The sequence below is a fragment of the Vicugna pacos genome, chromosome 8, assembly GCF_048564905.1.
Source record: "Vicugna pacos chromosome 8, VicPac4, whole genome shotgun sequence".
In the NCBI taxonomy this organism is placed as follows: domain Eukaryota; kingdom Metazoa; phylum Chordata; class Mammalia; order Artiodactyla; family Camelidae; genus Vicugna; species Vicugna pacos.
Genome location: NC_132994.1, coordinates 7739782 through 7765187, shown reverse-complemented (window position 1 = coordinate 7765187; position 25406 = coordinate 7739782). Strand labels below are relative to the sequence as shown.

The window sequence follows — 25406 nt, the reverse complement described above, 5'->3', positions numbered from 1 at the left end:
TATTTCTTGTTAAACCACCATCATTCTTTACACGTTGGGAAAAGTGGACTTGTGTTCCCAGAAGACAGATTAGAATGCTCAGGGGTGTGTGTATGTGAATGAGTGTGTGTGTTGTGTGTGTATGTAGACTGAAACATTTCTCCTTCATTAAGCGGCATTCCCCAACCTTTAGATGAGATTCCATGGATTAGAAGAACATAAACTGTGATGAGAAAGTATTATTTGCATTTTCAACTGAAAACCTCATGTACACATGCTATAGTCTTAAAATATTAGTGTTTTTGTATCTTGAGACAAGAAAGCAAAAAGGTGCAAGACCTTTCTTCCTGTCTTTGTAATAATGATTCTTTTATTCTGAACATAGATGATCTATTATATTGAAAATAAAATAATAAAACTCACAGACATGAGAAGAATTCCATCAGTTCACTTCATCCATTCCCTTTGGACCCAGAAATGTTGAATATTAATATAGCTTATTTAAATTGCACTGCTATGTTGAAAACTATCTTGGATCTAATCTCCCCTTCTTTGAAAGTAGGAGGAAAGAGGAGGGGAGCTTAGAAGTCTGCCTGGCTGGAGGCAGGAGTGGGATCAAGGCAGATGGCATGGACAGACCCAATGGGTGAAAAGCGTTGGGAGTCTGGAAGATCTTGGAGAGATGCATGTTGTGATGTGGCAGCAGAGAGGCAAGGAGCCTTTGGCTCTGGCCAGCAACATAGATGAGAAGTGAGTTTCCAAAGACATTAGGCCAGTTCAGACCCATTTTTTTCTGAGCCAGAATGGGGCTCAGTAGCAGAATTTCTCTTGGTTCCTTGGTTGGAAAACTTAACAGCGCTCACTGTATTCCAAGTGTGGGTCTGCATCTGCTGGGGGCAGGGCGTTGGTCATGGCAGGGTTTCTCAGGGACCTATTTTTTTGATCCGTGTTCTTCTCACAGACTGAAGCTGCTCATGGCCTCACGGAGTTCCCCCTCAGTACATATTCTGGTTCTCCTTCGGGTTACTGCTCTGTCATAGGCTGAGTTTTGGTGTTTTAGACAGACCAGAGAAGAGTCAAACAGCAATCTCATTCTGATGATCATTCCTCTGGATTTATAGTTGTCTGTGCTCTTTTTGTATTAAACTTTTGACTTCCTAGGGGCTGTTCTTATGAGCCTTCTGACAAGTCTATTTTTGTTACCGTTGTTTGGAAACTGACCAACTCCAGTGTATTATGGTGTTGGTGTGCACGGGGAGATGCTGGGGCGACGTCATAGTTGCCACAGATCAGCATGCCCTGTATGTAGTGATGCAAAGGGTGCTTTAGGGGAGTTCGGCACTGGCGATCAAGATAGCAATCATGTTGCTCATAGGACAGGAACAGTATTTCATTTGTTGGGTGCATGGCTGTTAAGTCTCCATTTGATTCACAATAGAAAAGCACATACAGACCTAGAAGACCTTAAGTAGTGCTCACCAAAGTCCGTTGACACTTGAGTGAATTTCCCTGGAGTAGAGGTTGAGCATTTGAAAGACTGAGATATGCATATGGAAGGCCAGCATGATGTGTATGACAGAAGAGAGAGACATCTTTGTGGGAAGATTTACCCTGAGACCTGAAGAGTCGATAAACTTCCACACTAGAGTGAAAACCCCTGTGTGCAGGATGGGGTCTTGAATGCACACCTTTATTTCACAGACTCCTTGGCTCTTAGCTGGTCCTCAGGCAATGCATGCTGGGTGACATACAAGAGAATGTGTATATGTATGTATAAGTCAACCTATGACTGCTTGTAACTATGCTACTAGGACGATCATCTTTCATTTTCAAGCACATATTCAGTAACCAAGACTGGGAGTAATGTGAGGTTCTTTTCGTTTGTGTAAATAAGAGGTTTATTTTATTTAACATGTACCTAGCTTACAATTAGCTCAGACAGCTAATGTTCTAAAGTAAAACTAACTTTTACCTGCTTCTCCAAATGGGTGATGTCAGATGCTTACATAGAAAATTAGAGCGTTTTTGTTTTCTGTTGCTGCATAGCAAAATTACCACAAAATCAGCAGCTTAACACACACGTATTATCTCATTGTTGCCCTGAGGGAAGAGTTTGGGAAGGCTTCACTGGGCCCTCTGTGTAATAAGACGTCACAAGCTCCATCAGGGTGTTGGTCAGGTTGGGATCTCATCTCAACATTCTGCTGGGAAAAGACCTACTCCCCAACTTATGTGACTGTTGGTAAAATTTAGTTTCTTGCAGTTTTAGAACTGAGGACGTCAATGGCAGCTGGCTGTCAGTCAGAGGCCAGCCTCCACTCCTCTCTGATTGCTGGCTGGAGGAAGCCAGTCTCAGTGCCTTGTCACATGGACCATCCTCATGTCACTTCCCACTTTACCAAAGCCAGCAGGAGAACGAGTCTCCTTGCAAGAGGCAGCTCACAATCCTCGGTGACCTAATCATGGAAGTGACATCTCCTCACCCTGTTGCATTGGTTATTCTGTTGGTTAAAGGCAAGTCACAGGTCCTGACTGCACCAAGGAGAGGGCGCCCTGCAAAGGCGTGGACACCAGGACTGGAATCCCAGGGACCATGACAGAGTCTGGTCACCACACACAGGAAGGGAGAAAACACGATTCTTGTCACTTCTGTGAGTCTATCAGTGGTAAAGCCTCAGTGACAGTATTTATTTAGGTTAAACGACACAAATGCCTCAGGCCTTAGAAAGTCAGTATGAGAAGCTTTTTTTCCTGTTTTTATTTTCCTTAATTAGGCAAAAATGCATTTTTTTTTCCCTGCAAGGCTCTGAAGGTTGCCCTGCTGGATAATTTTTACATTATTATAATTTTAAAAATAATCGCTATTGATGGGTTTATTATAAAACAGAATACTTATTACTTAATTACTTAAGCCTTGATTTTATTTCCTTTAGACAAGTGACCATGGCCAGGAAAAATTCACTCGTATAAAATCTTCTAAAACTTTATCTGCTATACTTTCCCTATATGAGACAGCTTGTTATTTACAAATGCGTAACTGAAGTCACAGACTTAGACACAGTTAATCAGAAGCAAAGGTTTTAGACAGTGTAAGAGCTGAACTCTTCCTTCCCCACTATGCGTTTTCTTCAAGTTTATTGTGGTCAGTTTGCGGCTGTCTGATAAGTACGTCACCCTGACATCATCATAACTGTCCGTTCCTCTGCCCTCGTCTTTGCCATTTCATTCTCTCCCCCTCTCTTTTTTCTTTTTCTATGCGAGTGACTGCTTTCAAGACCACCTCTGCCTACCATTTCCTATTCTCCTTTTTTAAGAGAATTTTTCTCTTTCTTACATGATGCACATAGATATTTACTTTTCGAGAGTCATTAACTAATTGATAGCTTGCCCCTTAGCAACACTGAGGTGAATTAATTAAGATATTTCCTGTGAGATTTTGCCAATTTTTCCTTGACTGGAATGATTATAATCTGCATATGTTTTTGCTTCCACTCTCTTGTTATTTGTAGCCCTGAAATAAAGATTTCTCAGAGGATTGAAGAAATTGGGGAATACTTCCTACATTGCCCAAATGAGTTTCCCACAGGGTCAATCCATTTAAGACATGTTAGTGGAAAAGAAAGTAATTTTAATTAAGATCTTCTTAAGTTTATAAGAAGGATGACTCTTTACTTCAAGGAGGAAAAAAAAGTCTATAGAAGATTTTTCTTCCCTGAAGTGAAGATTGCAAGTAAAAAGAAGAAATGGATATAGGTCTTCTTTCTCCATCTCTAATCTTAGAGATCTAAGTAGATTTATTTTTAAGATGAAGCAAAAAGAAAAAATAAAATTAATGCAACAAATCCATTATCAACAAATAATAATCTCTCATTCATATTTTCAAAGAGCCTAACACTGTCATTAAATTACACCTGGATCCATTTAAAATTGCCAAAATCAGGTCTAGTCAGCCAGTAGTTTCAGAGGCTAGGAATTTCTTGATATTAGAACCACAATATATAAATTTCTCTGAGCAAACATTATCATCTAGGTGATGCATATAAAAACTTGGAAGTTCCAGACCTTTCTTTTCTGTCACTCAGGCAACACTTCTGCTGGTTTTGTTGTTTTAAGAATCTGGATTCACGCAACCCAGGCTGGAGATCAGGAGGCTACCACATACCTGACACAGGTGCCATTGTTGCGACACAGATGGTGAGTACAGCCAAGGACGTGGCAGTTCTCAATGTTCTTCCCACGTAGAGCTTCATCGATGATGAAGAGCTCTCTGTTGTTTACCTGAAGCTCTTGAATGCAGCCCTTGAATCCATAAACGGAGCCTGCATTCTTATGGATCTTAACATTTGTGGGGATATGGCCAAGGAATATTTTTTCAAAATATACCTTTAGGAAAAAGCCAAAAAAAAAATCTTATAAGGTGTTGTCAGATTATCTGGGAAAGACCTAGAATGTCTTGTTGTGTAATTGCATGTGTTGATGGGTTTTTCTGCATAAAACAGGTTGCACCTGATGCTTACTTTTGTATCACTAGTAGGTGGTGGGATAAGTTACTTTAGGAAAGTATTTCTTTTGTATCTCTCACAATATCTAATAACATTTAGCTGTAAAAAAGGATATTCACCAAAACTTGCGGACTGATTACTTTAACATGTATTTTGGAACTCAGGATTTGCATTTTAACATAAACATTACCAAATAATGACTGGTAAGGCAAGTGAAGCCTTGTTAATTAACTATTGTTAGGGACTGAATTTTGTTCCCCTAAATTCATATGTTTAAGTCCTCACCCCGTAGTTCCTCAGAATGTGACCTTATTTGAAAATAGAGCTTATTAATACTCATTGACCAGAGAGATAAGATCATTTGCACAATGTAAACTGCCACTTGATCTCGTCTTTCCCTCCCCTCAGCAACATATGAAAATTGAACTCCATCATTTAGATGCATATAAAATGCAACTCCCCTCAGTAGGGATTTATGAGCTGCAGTTGAAATCTAGCTGGACAGGTAATGAGACTTGATCTTCAAGACTGTTGAGCAAATGGCAGACAGACATAGCAGCATTTGCACAGTTTACATCTCTGACATCCTTATCCCCCAAACACATTCACCCACTCCAAGCTGGTGTCTGAAAAGCATTTGAATTGATAGTACAGATACTTTAATATGGGAAAGCATCATTGTAAGAATCCAAAAGCTAGAGAAAAATAATTAAGTTAGGATTCTTAGCGGGGTTGTGGGGGAGAGAATGGGAGATGCTCAGTAATATCACTTAATATTTATATTAACATGTGCTGGTTTGATGCAAACGTGCTTTTAGAGACCAGAAGCATGTTCAATTCTAGGAACACCAAAGCATCTCCATGACCCATAATAGCTCAAACTAACCCTATTATTGGAGCTCCTGTTCTTTTTCAGTGACTCAGGCTCTGCCCTTAAGGGCATTCCTTATTTTTTTCTGAATACTTCCTATAGGATTCAGATATATAGTCATCCGGAGGACAGCTGTCTTTGGGTATAGTGGATGGAGGTTTCAAGGTGTATGGGCAGAACCCTCATGCAGTTGGATTATGTCTGTTTTCATATTCTTTCTCATATTTAGATTAATTATGCTAAGAAACTCTTAGCAGGGCCCTTTTATCAGCTAAGATAAGTGACTCACTGCTAAGGCAATCTGGGATCCATCATGAAGCTACAGACTCAGTGGATCCAAGGTCATGGCCTTCCTCTTACGGACGACCTCTGACATTTTGGTGTATCGATCACACACGTGGACCAGAAAACCTCTTACTACTTTGACAAGTGTGCTGTTTTGGCACAAAACTGACAGAGGGTGGAAAAATCTCTTCTGTCAGCTGTAGGCAGATCTGAGGGGAAGTCTACAGAGCTACCTACGATTTATTAGATCATTAAAAACACCTAAACAGTGGAGGTAGATGGCTCCGCATTTAGTTTTTTGTTCTGAGGCCCAAGCTTAGTTGGAATCCTGAAATGTCCAAAAAGGCAGCCGCCACTGGCTGCACGTAGATAACCATTAAGATGGCTGACTTCCTCTATCCCCAGACCCTGAATTACCCAAGAGCTGCTTTTGTGTGTATAATCACTCCTGAGGAGACAGGTCTTTAAATAAGTCTTTTCTAATAACTCCTTGTGAATCAGACTATGGAGAATAGAGTCTGACATCAAGATATGATCTTACAAGATAAAACCACAGAGAACAGACGTGGACAATCAAGGAGGGATCGTCAAGATAATGAAAAATATGAATGGTGACGGAGGGAGAAAGGCTCCACATCCGATGAGAGCGAAATGAACTTTCCATTTCCTTCCGAAGCTTCGGAAGAATACAGTCGCTCTTTTATGATATGAAAGAATAAAATCAGAAGATAGACAAAAGGGAAGACATTTTTAAAATCTCAGGGCTGGGGAGTGGTAAAGGCAGATACGAATCTGCTTTATCTTTTGTTGTTGTTGTTGTTCTGTTTTAATTTAAATTTAGATATTGGAATACTACATATACTTCTGTAATGATATCTTGATCCAATGTATAGTTTTGTTTTACAGCTTCAAATCTTTCTGAAATTAAGTAACTATGTTAATGGGAAGGTAGTGGGGAAGGTATAGCTCAAGTGGTAAAGTGCATGCTTAGCATGCAGGAGGTCCTGGGTTCAATCCCCAGTACCTCCACTAAAAATAAATAAGCCTAATTACCCCCTCCCAAATAAAAATAATTAAATAAAGTAATAATGAATAAATAAAACATTTTAAAAGGGGGAAGTTAACTCCAAATGCACTCTTTCCAGAAGGTTAACTATTGGAGCTGACTTATCCTTCTCCAGGATTCTGATGATTTAAAATTGGAATGAACGGAGTTTTATTAATGCTGTTCCAAAGTTTTGTTTTTAATGGTATCTAAAGTGTTTGCAGACAAATTCAAAACCAGAAACATTAAGTCTTGCAATAAAGGTGGATAAGGGATGCTGAGTAAAGTGTTTGGAAGAATTTCTTTAAGAAACTTTTCGCATGCAGTTTGTCTTAAATTCTTAAAAACTGTTTAGAGACATTGAATGAAAGGGGATCGAAAGGCAGAATTAGTATTTATCTAGATTCTCCATCCCTTTACAGTTAAAAGACCCCTCTCTCCCTCTCCTTCTCTCTACCCCCTATAGCATGATAATCTATGAGCATGCAGTTTCTTTTACATTAATTTCTATCCCTTTTGGGGGCAGGGCCTCCAGCATGGCCCTCTTGAGATGCTCTCACAGTCTACAGCAGTGCTTTACAAATAGGAGATTTAATACAAGTTTGTTACAAGTGACTTGATTCATGAAACTCCACCCTGCTTTTCCTCAGGTTCTACTTGTCTTTTAGGCCTCGTTCTTACTCTAGGCTGGTAGAACCTTGACCTTTCGCCAGCTTCAGCATATGCGAGGTCTCACCGGATACCATCCAAGAAAGAATATTAATGCGGCTTTAACTCTAATATAGCTCTCTGTATTTAATATATACGGCATAGGGTATAGGGCATTGCTTACATGAAGTTCTTGAATTTCTTCTAAGATTAATATTTAGTAGCTCACACAAAGAGTTTTTAAGAATTTAATAGATATCAGTAAAATCTTCCTTGGTCCCATACCTCACAGTTAAATCTTTGATTAGTAAGGCTTACTAAGCTATGGAATTTTCTAAAAATAATATCTCCTCAGTTTGTTGAAGGAAGAACTGAACTTTAGTGAAGCAATCAATGAATTGATTTGCTGCCCTGTGAGCAAATGATATAGGGAAATGGAAACACAGAAGAAAGATGTAGGATGGTTCTTGACTATATGAGAATTAAATGTAATCTGGGCAAATAAGCATAAAAATTGAATAGTTAGAAAACAGCATCATACAGATCAGCAAGATGGCAGAAGAGGAAGCTCCAGAAACTCCTTCCTCCCTGGAAACACTGATTCAGCAACAATATACAGACCAAGCCCCTTTGTGAGAAATGCATCGATTCGGTTACGAGGCACTGGTGTCCAGGCGAGGGCGTACTTGCTGCGTTGAGGCTGGTAGGAACGTCTTAGAAACTCACCCACCATGGCTCTCGCCCAGACTCAGCGAGGCACGATGAAACTTCCAGCTCCTAGTTTCTCTCTGGGAGAGAAACGGAAGTCTAAAACATGTCCAATGTGCGGGCTTTTCAGGGTGCTGCCCAAGAGACTAGGTCCTATCTTGACTGAATCATAGTGCTGATAGGAAAGGGTGTGAGTTTGGGGGTCACTGAGAGTAAAGGTGAAGGTCTGGACTAGCACACAGTCACTCACCATAGACGTCCCCCAAGATCAGTGGGAAAGAGTGGGCAAACCACCCTCCCCAACTCCGACTTCTCCCTGTGCATGGAGTGTGCATTCAGAATAATGATTCTGAGGGGGCTGCTTGAGAAATGAGTTTCCTGTGTCCTCTGTCTTGAAGCACGGATAGGACCTAGCGTATAGTCAATTCTCTGTGTCTGTGGGTTCTGAATCTGTAGAGTTAATCAACCTGGATCAAAAAGAACCAGAAGAAAATTCCAGAAAGTTCCAAAATGCAAAATTTGAATTTGTTCCATGCCAGTGACTATTTCCGTAGCATTTATATTGCATTTATAGCTACTTACATAGCATTTGCACTACATGAGATGTTATAAGTAATCCAGAGATGATTTAAAACATATAGGAGGATGTACACTAGATTTATGCAAATACTACACCGTTTTATATAAGGGCCTTGAGTGCACACGGATATTGGTATCTGTGTGGGGTCCCGGAACCAATCCCATGCATATGGCAAAGGATGACTGTACTCTAGGTGCCTGGGGGTGGAGGGTCACTGAAAACCAAAGAGCCGAGCAACGTGCTGCTGCTTCAGAGGACCCCTGATGCAGCATGGTGGCCTCCTCCTGGGACTGGGGCAGGGTGGAAAGGGACAGAAGCATGGACTGTGCTTTCAACATTCTGGCCTTTCAGGGGGATCCCTGAGGGGCTGGTTTTTATTTTGCCTGACTTGAGAGCTCTGACATGACCTACATACTCTAGAAACTTTGAGGCTACTGATAACAAAAGAGAACTGGGTGGCTGTGGCTCAGCTCCAGAGAACCTGAGGCTATGCAGATACATACCAGAGGGAGCAAAGGATTATGTGCGATTGAAAAATTAAAAACCCTGAAGATTTCTATTACAGGGAATTTACAAACATAAGTCCAGAGAAGACAGCTCCACAGAAAAGGTCTGAGAGGTTCTCCAAATCCCTAGCTGGGATGACTAGCAAAAGACCTCCCTTCCCATACAAAATCAGTCCATATGGAATGGAAGAAACGACTGTGTTTTCAAATATGTGGGTCCCATCACACAGTTACAATGCACAGGAAGAAACAGAAAAACATAGCCCAATCAAAGAAACAAAATACATCTCCAAAGCCAACTTTAAGAAAATGGAGTTGTATGAATTACTGATGAAAACAAAACGAAACAAAAACAGAAACAAAATAACTGTCTTAAAGATGCTCTAAGTTTCAAGCCAAGATGGTGGAGTAGGGAGACCCACAGCTCGCCCTCTCCCACAAATACACTGAGAATTATATCTATAAACCCATTCAGTCACACAGAACACCCACTGAACTAGGGCAGAGTGTCTCTCACTTTGAAATACAGGAGGATTCTCACAAAATCTGATAAGGGGGAAAAAGAAAACAAAAGAAAAAAAGAAAAAAATTGGTGTGGGACTGGACCTGCGGGGAGGGAGCAGCAGAGGAAGAAAGGCACCCTCATTCTGGGATGCCCTCTCTCCAGCTGGGAGGTCAGCCGAGACAGAAGCTGAGTCTCTGAGGCTTGGAGGAGAAAGTGGCAGCTGCTTGGCAGATAGAACTAAGAGAAACTGGCATGGAGGGTCCCTGTGATCCCCAGCCCTAGACCCGAGCCCGCAGGGACAAGCCCAGACTGGTTGCTGGAGATAGATGATGAGCCTGGGGGGAAGGCTGGGGCCCACTGCCCACAGAGGTAATCTCAGGGGGCTGCAAGGCAGTGTGAGCTCTGGCTGGGGTGTGTGTGTGTGTGTGTGGAACAGAACAGCCTGGGACCCCCATAAAAAAGCATCACTGCTGGTGTGCATTGAGGGGAGGGGCGCAGCACAGCCACATCATAGCCACTTTCTCCGCTTGGCTCCATTGTTGGTGTTTTCTCACAAGAAGAGAGGTGAGGATCAGTCAAAACCATCCCTGCTACTCAGAGGAGGGTTGACAGCTGAATCCATAACCGGGCACCTTGCAACTTCACAGGTGGACTGAGATTTGTTTACAGCCCTAGGCCGAGAGGGTGGATTTGCTCTGCTAGTGCTTTGTGAACCTGCACCTCTGGAATGAACAGTCAGTGAGCGGAGTTCTGGCACATGGTAGGGGCGAGTATGGGTATGTACAAAAGGCTGGCATACCATACCATATGTGGAGGCAGGGCTAGGGTCTCGACCCTGTGGTAAACCATGGATTCAGGTGTGTGACTACATGCTCAGTATGACGAGTCCTAGCACCTGACATTGGCAAATCTGAGCTGGTGGTTCCTGTGGGCCAGAACCTAGGGGACATCGGAGCAGACAGCTGACATTCCGACAGCTGACATTCCTGCAGCTAAGGTGGGGAAAAGGCAGCATCAGCAAAGAGTAGTCTGTAAGTCTGCATAACAAGTGATAGACAGCACCATGGAGGTTACCTCCCAGGAGACATCTCCTGCAGAGGTACACTCAGTGAGACTCTTCTGAGCTGAAGTGCTCCAACCCTGCCTACCATACACCACAGCTCAGAAACAGGTCGAGCAGCCTCTGTTCCACCAACATGGGAGCAGACCCAGCCCCCTGTCAAGGCTGTGACAATTGCAGAACAAAAATGGAGACCCCACTCAACAGCAACAACCAGGGCAGGCTCTGATCATCACAACACCAAGCACACCCCCAATCAAAGGGATAACAGCCAACACACACGGAAGAAAGACCTGGAAACCATCCATACTAGGAACACTATAGAAAACTATTAGACGCACACTGTCTGCACAGGAATGCTCCCACCTTAAATAAAAACAAATAAACCAAAAACAGCCCTTCAAGACCACAGGAGATAACTGATACTCCTAAATCCACACAGCCAGAGAAATAGAAGTAAAATGAAGAAGCAGAGGAACCACACCTAATTAAGGGAACAAGGGATGTCCCTTAAAGAACAAGCAATAAGATAGACCTCGACAGTCTACTAGATCATGACTTCAAAAAGGGGGCGATGAGAGTACTGAAGGAAATAAGAGACTATGAATAAAGACAGGCAGCAAGATAAAAACAGAGTTACAAAGGAACCCCCACAAGGCTTTAAGCTGATTTCTCTACACAAACACTGCTGGCCAGAAGGGAGTGGCAAGATATATTCAAAGGCCTGAATGAGAAAAATCTGCAACCTAGAAAAACAAAGCTGGAGACATCACACTTCCTGGCTTCAAAGCATATTTAAAAACTACAATAATCAAAACAATATGGCACTGGAATACCACTAGACATATGGAACAGAACAGAGAACCCAGAAATAAATTCATGCTTATACTATCAAATGATCCTTGAGAAGGGTGCCACAACTATGCAATGGGGAAAATGATAGTCTCTTTAACAAAAGTTTTTGGGAAAACTCAATATCCACATGCAGAAGCAGAAGTTGGACCTTACACTGTATACCAAAATAAGCTCAAAATTGATCAAGACTTAAACATAAGACCTGAAACTTTACAACTTGGAGAAGAAAACATAGAAGAAAAACTTTACAACATTAGTTTTGGAAATAACATCTTAAGTATGACACCAAAGCACATGGAGCAAAAGCACAAACAGACACGTGGGGCTACACCAAACTAAACATCTTCTGCACAGCAAAGGAGACAGTCAGTGAAATAAAAAGGCAACCTACAGATGGGGAGGAAACATCTGTAAACCATATATCTGACAAGGAGTCAATATCCAAAATACATAAGGATCTTGTACAACTCAATAGCAAAAATCAAATACGTCCTCCCACCGTCATAACAGAGGAAAAGGGAGTAGCAAAAGGTGTAATTCACAGCAGTGGGAGGTGGCCCTGGAGGCTGCTAGGGACAAGTCCGGGACTGGGGTCTAGTCTGAGAAGCTCACCACTGGGGGGCAGCCTTTGGGGTTAAGCCACGTTTGAAGGCAGCAGTGATCCCCTCAGACTCTGGAGCACTTGAGCTAGGATGAACATAAAGACAACCAGCTTTAGAGAGCCCAAGTGCATTCTCTGTTTACCACTCTAAAACTATCCAAATTCAATTTAAATCAAGAATTCTAGTCCCTGTGTGACGATGAGTATTACTTGGGGGCATTCGTTCAGTCAACCGAAAGGGTGAGGACACTGATTTGTCACACCTATTTACCGTTTTCAACAACAAAATGACATTTTTTGAGCACTTGTTGAATTCTATGTGTTAAAGATGTGATTCGCTAGTGTTTGTGTTAGTAGCATGTTATGTGTTATTCATAAGAAAATATGAAGTTTTCACTATAAAAAGATGAATGACTACAAGGAATTAATAAAGATAAAACCATACTGGCTGCTTTACATTGGATTTTTCACCAAACTATGAATGTTTCATATATTTTCCACCATTTGAATATTCTACGTCGTGAATCTAAATATTTGGTCGTCTTGGGCACTAGCATGATTTTTAAAACACAAAAACCAATTTTATGCCTACCGTGACAATCCTACTTGACAGTTGTGAATCTGCCACAGCAGCAAATGAAGAGCCGTAAAGTGTATCATGAGGGAACAAAAAATGGTTTGGACTCAGAAGACCTTAGAGCAAGTCTATTTCCTCTTCACTGTGAAATTTTGGACATCTGATCCTCAGTTTCTTCAGACTTATGCAAAGGATAATCTTTCTTACTTTCGAGGGTTCTTGTGAAGATCAGATGAGCACATATACAGCCATAATTTGGAAAATGTAATGCGCTTATACAAATGTTAGACATTGTTATGTGTTACTTTTGGATGCGTGTATACACTCAACTGGGGACCACATAGAAAAAAATGAAAATAAAAGGAAATTTCCAATTCATTAGGGCACTACACGTTGCCAGCTTTAATGTGTACTGAAATTAGCACTTTGGAGAATTTTAATTATACAAATTAACTCTCCACGATGATCAAATGAACCAGAAATTCTTTATCGTAAATGTATTGCTGTAAAGCCATACTAAGAAGCATGTAACCAACCACATCATTAAAATGAAAAGAATTTAGCAAATTGCCTTATCTCTGGAGGGACAGACATCCTCTCTTCATTCAGTGTTTCTAAGAAAAATTTCCTGGCCAATGTGAATTGAAAAACTGAGAACAACACAACAGCACAGCATAGCATAAGTACCGCAATAGGCTATAAAAATGTTAAGTGCTTAAGCATTGTTTTGTATCTTGTTAATCTTTCCCCATTCCTGAGCTTTTTTTTTTTTAAGTTAAGCATAATATATTATGCAAAATATGAGAGGAAGATCAATTTCTTTTTAAATTTAACAAAACTTTTATAGTCAAAGGCAGTACTAAATATATTTTAATTATACCAAAAGTATCAGAGATGAATATTCTGGTTTTTCATTGAGAACTTTTATAAGGAATCTGTTCTCTAAAGAAATATGGTTAATGCTTAGTAACTTAAAAATACTTTGAAATATTGAGAGCACACTCAGTAATGTCTGAAACTACCTATTTGCATACCTACCGGGGAGACGTGAGGTATCTCTGTGTCTTCCTTCCTTATCAGAGGCTTTCTGTCTGCACTCATTTCAATCATACAGGCAACCCCAGGGCTGCCAACAGGCATCGTGTAGCTAGAAATAAAACAGAAGGGGCCATTATTGTATGTGTTATTGGCAAGAACAGGGCAACGTCGCACATGGATGATGAGTACTTCGACCAGAGAGGTACTCTCTGGATCACAATGATCCTAAAATATTGTCTTAAACAAGTCTGAACATTTTAGGATAGATAAAGATTTATTTCTTTCCTAACTGTGCCTTTTATTTTCTTTCTCTCCTCCTGTCTTCAAATAAGGACTTGAAATGCTTTCAGAAAGTTAAAAAGAGCTCACATAAAACAAAAAGAGCTCTATGCATATCAGTAGGTGTTGATACCTTTCAGGTGCTAACTATGGCTGACATATGGTCTCACTCAGGTAGGCGATGGTTGGACAAGCGACATCAATGTTAAATGATGCTAAACTCCCTAGGTGGAGGCTTCCCTTCCTGGCCTATGGGGAGATGGAAATGGAATAAAAAATGAATGACTGCATGCCCCGGAGCAGTGAGATTACACTGCGATACAGTTATCAGAACTCAGAAGGCAAGCTGCCAATGTACCAGCTAGCACTGTGTCTCGGAGATAACGGAGAGTAGAAGGTTAAGGGAATTTGTAGGATGAATAACAGAAATGCTCAATACACAATTGAAAATTTATCAGAGTTTATTGCATTATGCAATCAGATGAAAAGTTACCATACCGAAGTAGCTGGCATACTTTTAAAATAGAATTTGAAAAGACAATTCCAATGATATTACCCTGTCACTTTCCATCTGTCATAACAGTAACTTGCATTGTTGTAAACTCTGTTCCAGATATTAGAAATACATTCACTAATACTAAGAGTGGCTATCTCTGCATACTGAAATAGGAATCATTTTAATGCACATTTTTGCTTATTTGTATTTTCTAAATTTTGGACAACGAGCACACCTAATTTTTATTTGTTCATTTTGACCATCTGCCTCAGGGCTCAGAGGTGTTCCAGGACATGGGGGCTTTTTGGTGCTAAAACCAAGGAAGTTCCTGGCAAACTGGGGTCAGTTGGTAATTCTAGTTTTTAAACAAAATGTCAGTTTCATTAAACAATCTTTGTTAAATCATTTACCAATTTTTTTTCTTAAAATTAATTCTGGAATCTAAGTTGGATGGAAGAAACAAACCAGAGCTCCCTTCTCCTTCCTGCTCCAAAAGGGAAAGCTGTCTTGCGGGTCTCCTCTTCCCATTTACCTAGAAATACAAATCTGATACGGTCTTGTCAATATACGATTCTATTACTTTTTTTTGGCCTCTGCTCCAGTTTACCAAGGTCACTTCTAATTCTGATTCGATCATTGCTCAAAATTCTTACATTCTAGGAATAACCTCTAGAGTGTCCCATTGTGTGAAGTTGACACTGTAGGGACGTGTGGCACACATTTGCCATCATAGTTAACATGGGCCTCTGTGGATGCTTTATACTGGAGACTGGGGTGTAGCTCTCAGGGATGCACACGTCCTTGTTGAGAAATAATACGACCTCTTGTTGCTTCCTTCAGAGCTCGTTAAAAGCTAACCCTGAGCCGCAGCTCTGCAGAAGGAAGCCACTCCACTCGATTTGCTTTCAGTGACCTCCTGTCTTTCTTCTGCTGATTCTACCATCTGCCTCATCTGTGTATTTTGGAAACTGATGTTCTAATTCAACCAGGGATTTTTCCACATATAGATTCTTATCAGGCTTGTTTTGATAATGTCTCATGTTTGCTTACAAATCAAATTATGTCATAAGAAACAAAAAGTTCTCTATAAACAAATTAGACATTATGCCACATAAATCGTTTGAGGAAAAGTCTAAGTGCATATCCATTTTGCTTCTCAATTATTGCTGAGGCTAGCTGAGTGTAATGATTAAAAGACTCCAGAATTATATTTTGAGATAATCCATTGACTGTCTGAGTGATCTTAGGCAAACCACTTAACCTTTCTTCCCTGAAGTGTGATCATCCACAGAAGGGAGATAAGCATTCTTAGCTCATAAATGGTTAGTGAGAATCACATTATTTAATGTACATAAATCATTCAGTGCTAATATTAAAATCCAAAGTTAAAGCAATTATTTGCTGACGAGACAGGGATCTCTAGAGACATTTTTATGAAAATAAATTACACAGTCAAGATGACATGTTCATCTACTCTTACTAATATTGCTTGTAATGGAATTAAAAATCAAACACTTGGGTTGTATTGTTTTAGAAATTAAAATTTGATGAAACAGACATTTTTTTCCAGTGTCCTTAACATTCTTGTTCTTTAGATTTATAATCTTTAGGTATGCGACACAATTTGGTAGAAACAGTCTGATGTGGAGAAGACAATTTATTTTAAAATCTTTAGAAGATCTTACTCAAATTGGAAGTTCAGAGTATTCAAAACCAAGGGGAGAGATGGAAAAATGTGAATAATGGAGAATGAACTGGTAATTAAATCAAGAAGTTTTATGTGATCGAATGTTATCCAGCTTTTCAATAGTAGTTGTAGAATAATAATTAATGGCTTGGAAATATATTTGTATAAAATAGAAAAAGAGATGAAGAGAATTTGGACGATATATCATTTTTATAAAAATGTGCCTAGAGATAGTGCCAGAGCTGCTTTCACTGACCTTAATTGTGGTTATCTCTGCATACGTTTGGGGCTCTCTGTGCTTTCTGGACCTGGCTGTCTATTTCCTTTCCCAAGTTAAGGAAATCCTCAGCCATTGTTTCTTCAAATATATTCTTCATCTCTTTCTTCCTCCTTTCTCCTTCTAGGACCTCTTAACGCAAATGTTAGTATGTTGAATGTTGTCTCAGAGGTCTCTTAAGCCGTTTTCATTTTTAAAAATTCTTGTTTCTTTTTTCCTGCTCAGCTTGAGTGGCTTTCACTGCTCTGTCTTCCTGCTTGCTGATTTGTTCCTCTATGTTATCTAACTTATTGCCGTGTCCTTCTAATGTATTTTTCTATCGGTTATTGTATCCTTCAGCTCTGCTTGGCTCTTTGTTAAAATTCTCATTGTGTTCACCCAATCTTCTCTGAAGTTCAGTGAGCATCTTTGTGATCATTACCTTTCATTCTTTATCAAGTACACTGCTTATTTGCACTATTCAGTTCTTTTTCTGAGCTTTTGTCTTGTCTCTTTGTTTGAACATAGTCCTCTCCTCATTTTGCATGGTTCTCTGTGTTTATGTCTATGTATTAGGTAGGTTGGTACCAACCTTGGAGAAGTAGCTCTTTGTAGGAGGCATCCGATGGGGCCCAGCAGCACACTCCCCTCTGGTCACCAGCGCTATAAGGGTGCCTCCATATTCCCTTCTTACGGGGGGCTGACTCCTGTGGGCATGCTGGTAGGTGGGCTGACCCCTGCCTGATCGGTCCGTGAGGCCCTGCCTGTGCGATTGCTGGAGGCCTGTTGGTGGGTAGGGCTGGATCCCTGTGGGCTGGCTGTGTGGCCTGGCAGCATCATGTGTTTTCTTAAGTATTTTAAGTCCCTTTGTCCTAGAGAAGTGGGGCTACCTCGTTTCTGGATCTGGATCTTTGCAGGCCTGCAGCATTAGGTCTTTTACTGTTTTGCATTTTTGTTCATTCCTCATTTGGGAAGATATTTATCCTTTCTTTTGAACTTGCCTTTTCATTTTCAGTTAGCAATTTTTTAATGTCCTTTATCACTGCTGTGTGCTTGACACTACAAAGATACGTCGAAAGTGTGAAGGTACACAGTCATTGTGACTAGAAGTCCCACTTCCTTTTTATAACGAGAGAGAACAGCAATAAAGATCAGATTAAGTCCCTGGCTTAAGAGTACTATGTAAATAGAAAGTTATCTTTAATCTGTGAGAGGCAATAAAGAAAAATTAAACAAGCCAGTTGGAAGTGACTTTATGCTTTTGCAGGCTTTAAATTAATTTTTTGGCTTTTTCCATCTCTGATTTGTTTTCTGCTAAAGGCATCTCAGTACATCTGTCTCACATTTTCCCCCCACTGGCATATTTCATAAGCACATAAGTAAGGTGGTTTGCTTTCCCTACACAAGGAAATAGGATATATGAATTGTTCCTTTTGCAAGGTGCCTGTGTTTGGTTTCTCAAATATGAAAGTTATGAATCACTGGCTTTAAACCATAATGAAATTAAAGGCTATTGTAATGCTGTACTGTAGGCTCCCAGAACATTGCTCATGTGTAATTGCAGTAGCTACAATTTGAAGTTATGATATAACAATAACAAAACTGAATAGGACCAACTGTTTCTAGGGGATGTTGTAAAATTGATGACAATACTGAATGCTTTCACAGGTGAAAAATATAAACATTCTTTTTTCTTGTCCATAGGTTTGGTTATTATCCAGCAATGATGCTAGTTTGTTGATTTTAAATTTTGAATATGAATTAACTTTTCCAGTAAGTTTATTTCTTTACATACCTGAAATAGACTTTAAAAATGAATGCAAAAGCAAGTTCTCTATGTGGATAACTTGCAACATAGATATCAGTTAAATTACTCTCAAAATTAATAGCAGTTTTGACCCCCCTCTTTTTTTTTTTTTTACTATTTTGACTATTTTTTTCAATTAGGCAATTTTTACTAAATGAGAAAACTACATTTAAAATGTACTTTAAAACAAAATGGAATTAGAAAAAAAGACATATGCATTTGAAAGCTCTTTGTACTGTGCTGAAAAATCAAATCACTTGTAATACAATATGCCAATTTATAAGATGAGTTAACAGAATCCTCAATTTAACATTTAAAAAATTTTTTTTCTAGGTTATAGTCAGTTTACAATGTTCTGTCAATTTCCAGTGTAGAGCACAATTTTTCAGTTGTATATGAATATACATGTATTCCCATTTCACATTCTTTTTCACCATGGGTTTCCAGAAGATCTTGTATATATTTCCCTGTGCTATACAGTATAAACTTGTTTATCTATTCTACATATGCCTGTCAGTGTCTACAAATTTGAACTCCCAGTCTGTCCCTTCCCACCCCTCTCCCCCCAGCAACCACAAGTTCGTGTTCTATGTCTATGAGTTTGTTTCTGTTTTATATTTAAGTTCATTGGTCTCCTTTTCCTCTTCCTCTTCTTCTTCTTCTTTTTAGATTCCACATATGAGTGATATCATACACTATTTTTCTTTCTTTTTCTGGCTTATTTCACTTAGAATGACATTCTCCAGGGACATCCATGTGCTGCACCCCAATGTTCATAGCAGCACTATTTACAATAGCCAAGTCATGGAAACAGCCTAAATGTCCATCAACAGATGACTGGAGAAAGAAGATGTGGTATGTTTAACATTTTTAAAGATGATACTAAGGTCAAGAGTTTCCCATCTATGGTAGCACACACACACGGCATTTATCATGAATATGACATCCATCCCTTTGAAGCTTACACATTTGGCAATGTTCAGTAAAAGATTTTAGAGTCACAGCCAAAAGTGTTGCATCCACAGAATCACAAATCTGTGTCCTGTAACTTCTCCTTCTAAGACCTTTGTGTTGACTTTTTTATTTCTTGTCATTTGTTGATACCAATTCTTAAAAAAAAAAAAGGAGAAGAAATGCTGCAATGAACCTTTGATCCCGTACAGAAATTATTTCTACTACAGTCCACTACAAAGCATGTCCATACAATACCAGCCTTAATGTCTACCAAATGCGATGATTATTCTGAAGTGAATGTATAACAGACACATTAAGCTCCAACTTGGAACTTTCATTTAAGAAAATCTTTAGACTTAGAACTAAGAGAGGTTAACCTCAATTGCTGGCAGCTATTAGTCTCCATGTTCGGCCCAAAGTTTGAGTTGAATTGTTAACAGTTAACCCTGAAGAATAGCTGAGTTGAAGGACTGTTACCAGCAGATGGCAGTAGAGGTACATGGCAGAGACGGAGGCCCCAAAAGGCATCTTACTCACACAAAGATAGGGTCTAATTGATAGGGTGATTGTTTTAGCTGTCTGTTTGCAACAGGAAAACATGGGAAAATATGTTTAAAAGATTACACATCAGGCAATATGGATGAAACTGGCCAGAGACATACAGCTTTCCTTATTGGTTCCTGTATCTAACGCTATCTTCACGGCTGTGTGAGCAAATTTTAGATGCTGTTGCAGAGTATGATGGTTTCATACAGCCCTATCAACACAGCCGTACATCTTGAGGTTGTCAGTGAGGTTTAGCAGCTCTATATGTTAAAACATATTGGGGGAAGGGAATAGCTCAATTGGTAGAGCGCATGCTCAGCAAGCAAGAAGTCCCGGGTTCAGTCCCTGGTACCTCCTCCAAGTGCAAATCAATGAAGAGACCTAATTATCTGCCCCTCAGAATACATGCAATACAAAACACACTTGTGCTTTCATTTGTTAACAAATCTGTCTCTTCCTTAAAAAAACCAAACAAAAAAACAAAACAAAACAAAAAAACAAACAAAACAAAAAGCAAAACCAACCCTCCCCCCAAAAAAACCTGAAAAGAAATACCAGGCTCAAAAACAAGAGAGTTATGCCCTTTGCCTAACAAAAGCAATGTAAACACACCAAAGCTTCCCAAACATCCCTTTTTGTTTAGAGCACCAAGGAGCTGGCCAGGCTGGCCATGCAAACAGCTTGTACAAGGAATACTGCGTGGTTGTCATGAGGACTTCCCATCTCTGGATGACAGTCATGAGATCGTCATTGGTTTTAGATTGTTCAATTTAACCTTTCCTCCGACTGACAGACAACCCAAATACACTTAATAATAAATTATAGAGAAATCCAAGCTATTATCCTGTGAAGCACTGATAGTAAAGAAAGACGCTTGAGGACCACTGAAGCCGGAGCCTCATTTATACCCTTGGTTGACCAGAGCAGTCATCGAGGGACCGTCCAGTCAGCTGTCATGAGATACCAGGATACTCCAAGAACCGTAATTTTACTTCTGACTACACTTAGCCAATTCGTGTGCAACGTGACCCACAACGTAGTCCATAGATTTCACGGTTCCCTGGTAGCTCCTCTAAAAAGGGAAGATGACCCAAATCTCCTTATTTTCTTTACCTAGTAAAAATATTTGTGTAAGAAACATTACAGTTACACAAATTGAAATCTGCATCCAGAAATGTCGCTGTTTTTTAACCTGACACCTGTCTTTCGCCTGTCTGAACTGATGATAAGAACCTTCACTGGTACACTGGAGTAGGCCTGCAGTGGTTCACCAGAGCTCATTTTGAGCATCTCTTCCCAACTCCACATCAGTGAGTTCATGTTGGTAGCTTGAAATTGGCTGTGGTGGGAGTACTTCTGCCTGGAAAATTGACAAAAGCTACAAATCATATCAACCTACTATCCCCACCTTTTCTCCTCTGAGAGCTGACAAGGGCATTTTGAAAGCTGCAAAATTCAGCTTTGCTGTTGGCATTTCATTTGGAATTTCAGCAGAAAAATCTGCTTTCTTCATAATCTATTAGTTTATAGCTCTAGGTTGGATCAATTTACTCTGATAATGAATGTGGGTTCCAAGAATATTACTTCTAAAACCTACATATATTCAGTTTACAAATGACAGGTAATATTTAATTTTATCCTTTTTTTCTAATACTTACTATTGGCCCAGTTTATCTGTTTTTAGCAATTTTGGGATATATTTGTATTCAATTCACTGAGTAATCAATCAAAACTCAGGAGATAAGCATATTGATTCTTGATTCTTTTCTCTCCAATGCTTAAGCTCTCATACACACATAATTTTGAGAGACTAGTTTCCCAAGTTGAAATAGTATATAAAAAAACTCAATTTGATGAAAAACAGATGATTTTGCCAAGTTTGAACAAACTTCCATTCACTTCCATACATCCTGAGGAAGCAAAAGACAAGCTTCCTCAGGAAAAGGTCATGTGTGTCCCATGGTCTTAAAAATGCGACAGTGAGTCACAGCTGATCCTTTCTTGTAAAAATGTTATGTTAACAACAAGTGTGGGGTTTTCCTATCTTCTAAATGCTGCAGTTTCCACATGGTTAGTATTGTTTGTAGCATGTGATGTTCCTGGCAGTGCTTTTTCACTGAGATTTATTTTTAAAAGTTTAATGTTAAAATATTTATACTATGTTCTGTTTAACCCAATTAATTCATTAAGAATTCTAGCTTTTATTGAAAATGAGAGTATAGTCACTCTAAGTGTAAAAAGTGTGATCCCAGCGAGGTGAGCCTCAGATCAATAACACTTTCATTTCATATTTCTTTGCCAGCTAGCATACCGTATAAATGTCCCTTGCCTTAGCCTATTTAATTTTGGGGGGGGGCAAGTACATCTATTTCTCATTCTTATATACAACTTTTTCTTTGTACTTTCCTAAGATGTTTTGTATGCCACTTCCCTCTCTAATTGTCCTTCTCACACACCTTGGCCAAATGTGGCTTCCCAGCTTTCACACTTCTGATGGGAAGAAAAGTCAAGTCAAATTCTCTGCCTAAGCAAATGTTCAATTTGGAGATAACGAAACAAGTACAATTTTAGAAATTCAACTCATATAAAATAAACAGAATTGATGAATATCTGCAATGTAGGCTTACTTTTTCAAAGAATTATTAGTCCTTCTTTGTTTTGAGTCTATTTCTTATTAATACCTTCCTTGAGAGCACTTCTAATTTAAAGATTGAGGAGAATTTACTTGAATAAATGATTAGGATGATGAAATAAATGTTTTTTTTTCCCCACACTTACAATAGAGACAACACATTTCTGGAATTGTTTCTGAAAAGAAAAACAATTACACTAAACACTTTGGAAAACTTCCAGAAGATGATACATGAAACACTCCAAGTAGAACCAAAATCCACTTTATCTCAAGTGGAGAGAAAAATCACTGATAGTTACAGATGATTTGGAAGTTCCGTATTACCTGATACGAATAGAAAACCAAATTATTGCAAGGCTCAGAGGCCCAAGATGACAAAGAAATTTTATAATTTCTGAAGTCCATAATCCATGTTAATTTTATTTATGTAATCTTAATCCAAAAATGATTTAAGGTACCATTTAATATGAAGCAAAATATTGAGGAATAGAAGAAAAAATTGTGTAGGAAAATAAAGCATAAAAGAAATCAGTGTTCAGGTAAACTCTTAAATGCAGCTTAAAATGGGTCTATTCATTCAATAGACAAATGAATGAATGCCTATCATGTAAGAAATTGTTAGGTGATGGGGAGGTGGAGGTGGACAAAGCAGTTGTCTTCTGAAGGTTGTCACAGAAGGTGGGGAGCAAAGATACTATCATTTCGGAGAGGTCAATTTTCACTAAAGCCAGAGGAATCAGGGCCAGGGCACCAGCTCACTAGTGTGGGTCAGTGCTAATGGGAGCTGACAGATTTGTGCAACATCTTCCAGTTTCATTCAGACCAAGTTAGCAAGTAATGCGGGGAAGAGCTTATTCAGAGGACACAAGCTGGGACCTTTTGATTGTTAGGCTCATGGGACAAAAATCAAAACAGGGAATTCAAAGGGTGCCTAGATTTGTTGCTTATAGGAAACAAACAACAAAAAGGTAAAATATCTTTTTCCTCATCTTTAGCTTTTTGCTCTGGCTTTTTGAGCCCCAGCCCGGCACCTGGTGCCTTTATGTTGCTTTGTTCTATCTTCTGTCTATTGTGAGCAACACTTAGCCAATCAGGACGGACTGGAACACTTCATTTCACAGGCTAGAGCCTTTCACGGGGTATACATTGTTATTATAAGCAATGGCTGCTTATAATGAAATGTAATGGAATTATTTGCTTTAATAAACATTTATGTAGCATTTATTAGGGACCAAACATTATTCCAAGTACTTTAAAATATTTAACAACATCCACCCCATGAGTTAAGTAGAAACATTTTCCCATTGAAAGATGAGGAAATTGAGTAACTGGGGGGGTTAAGTAATTTATTCAAGCTCACACAATCTGTAAGTGACAGAGTTGGGTTTTGATGTGAAGATGGAGGCAGAGACTGGAGTGAAATCAAGAAAAATCAAAGAGTGTCAAAGAATTGGGAGTTTGGGATTTGCAGATACACACTACTATATATAAAATAGATAAGCAACAAGGTCCTTTTGCAGAGCACAGGGAACTATATTCAATATCTTGTAGTAACTTATGATAAAAAAGAATATGAAAAGGAATATATGTATGTATATGTATGCCTGAAACATTATGCTGTGCACTAGAAACTGACTCATTGTAAATTGACTATACTTCAATTAAAAAAAAAGCAACAAAACAAAACAAAACAAAACAAAAAAAGCAAAGGATACCAACAGTAACAGAAATCTAGAAAAAGAAAGGAACACATTTCCTTCAGACTCTGGAGGGATTGGGGTTCTCCTTGATTTCAGGTTTCAGGCCTGTGAGAGAATAAATTTATATTGTTTTAAGCCACCAAGTTTTTTGGCAATTTGTTACAGCAGCCACAATAAGCAAATACAGAGCAGAAAGTTTTATTTTTTTTTAATGAAACAATATTAAAAATAAGAGGAAAGGATCTGAATATTAGCAGTGTTCAGTAGTTAAAATGGAATTCAGGAATGGATGAGATTAGAATGCATATGTGTTGAATCATCAGTGGACATTATATTAAGATGTAGAGATAATCTAGGTGATTTAGTTTAACAAATAATTCTTGGCAGTGAAGTGGCTATGAAAGAGACAGACCAGAGAGTATCAGTGTATTTCCTTTTTAACATTTTCACAGTGTAGTCCAATTTGACAGGAAACATTGACATAATCAACATAAATCTGTTGGAAACACTTAACTCCAGTATCTGCATTTATTGCAATTCAAATAGAGCAATAAAAACATTCCAACAGACCTCTGTAAAGTGCAAAGGGGATGATGCTCACTATTTAACCAACACTAAGGGCTTCATGGGGTGAATATAGTCATAGTGGTGACTAGAAAGGAAATGGTACAAGCTTTCAGCAATTTTCATTCCTTTACCATCTGATATTTTGAGGTCTAAAAATATCCCCCTTGAATTTGTTTTTTTTAAAATTACCTTTAAGGTGTATTTACTATCGATGATAAACAGAAACATTGATATTGATTTTTTATATCAATGGCAGATACTTCGTTGCTAGACAATCAATATAGCAAACATTTTCATGGTGGGTTACTTTTAACCCTGAATCACCTGAAAATCTAGTGTCCTCATTGTGGGGATAATAATGGAAATTTTAAAATTATAAATTCTTTATGCCAAAGAAAGTTCTCAATAGTAGTATTATAGACAGACGGAGAAAGCCCATTCTTCAAAGACTGCCCTGGAATCCACGTATCCAAGCCCTCCTTCATCACTTCATGAAATATAAAGGAAAAAGCAGAGAAGTCGCCACAGTGGGGGAACCTTACCATCCTTGCTACAGGCTCCTTAAGTATCCTTTCTACCCAAAAGCATTTTCTGAATTGAGAAAGGTTTCTCATTTTGTCTATACATCAGCCAGAGTCTAGAATCTCTTGAAGTGTTAGTTTTCACAGAAAAAAGCACTGAATGTAATAAGAATATTAAAATGCACTAATGACTTAATTTTG

General features: G+C 39.0%; 1 protein-coding gene across 1 annotated transcript in view; it reads right to left on the bottom strand.

Moving 5' to 3' along the window:
- The window catches only part of EYS (eyes shut homolog), a 1174088-nt gene that overhangs the window by 127837 nt on the left and 1020845 nt on the right, over positions 1-25406 (bottom strand). The window contains 2 exon segments of the mRNA XM_006211933.3: positions 4142-4362; positions 13761-13869. Coding sequence (XP_006211995.2) covers positions 4142-4362; positions 13761-13869 — 330 coding nt within the window.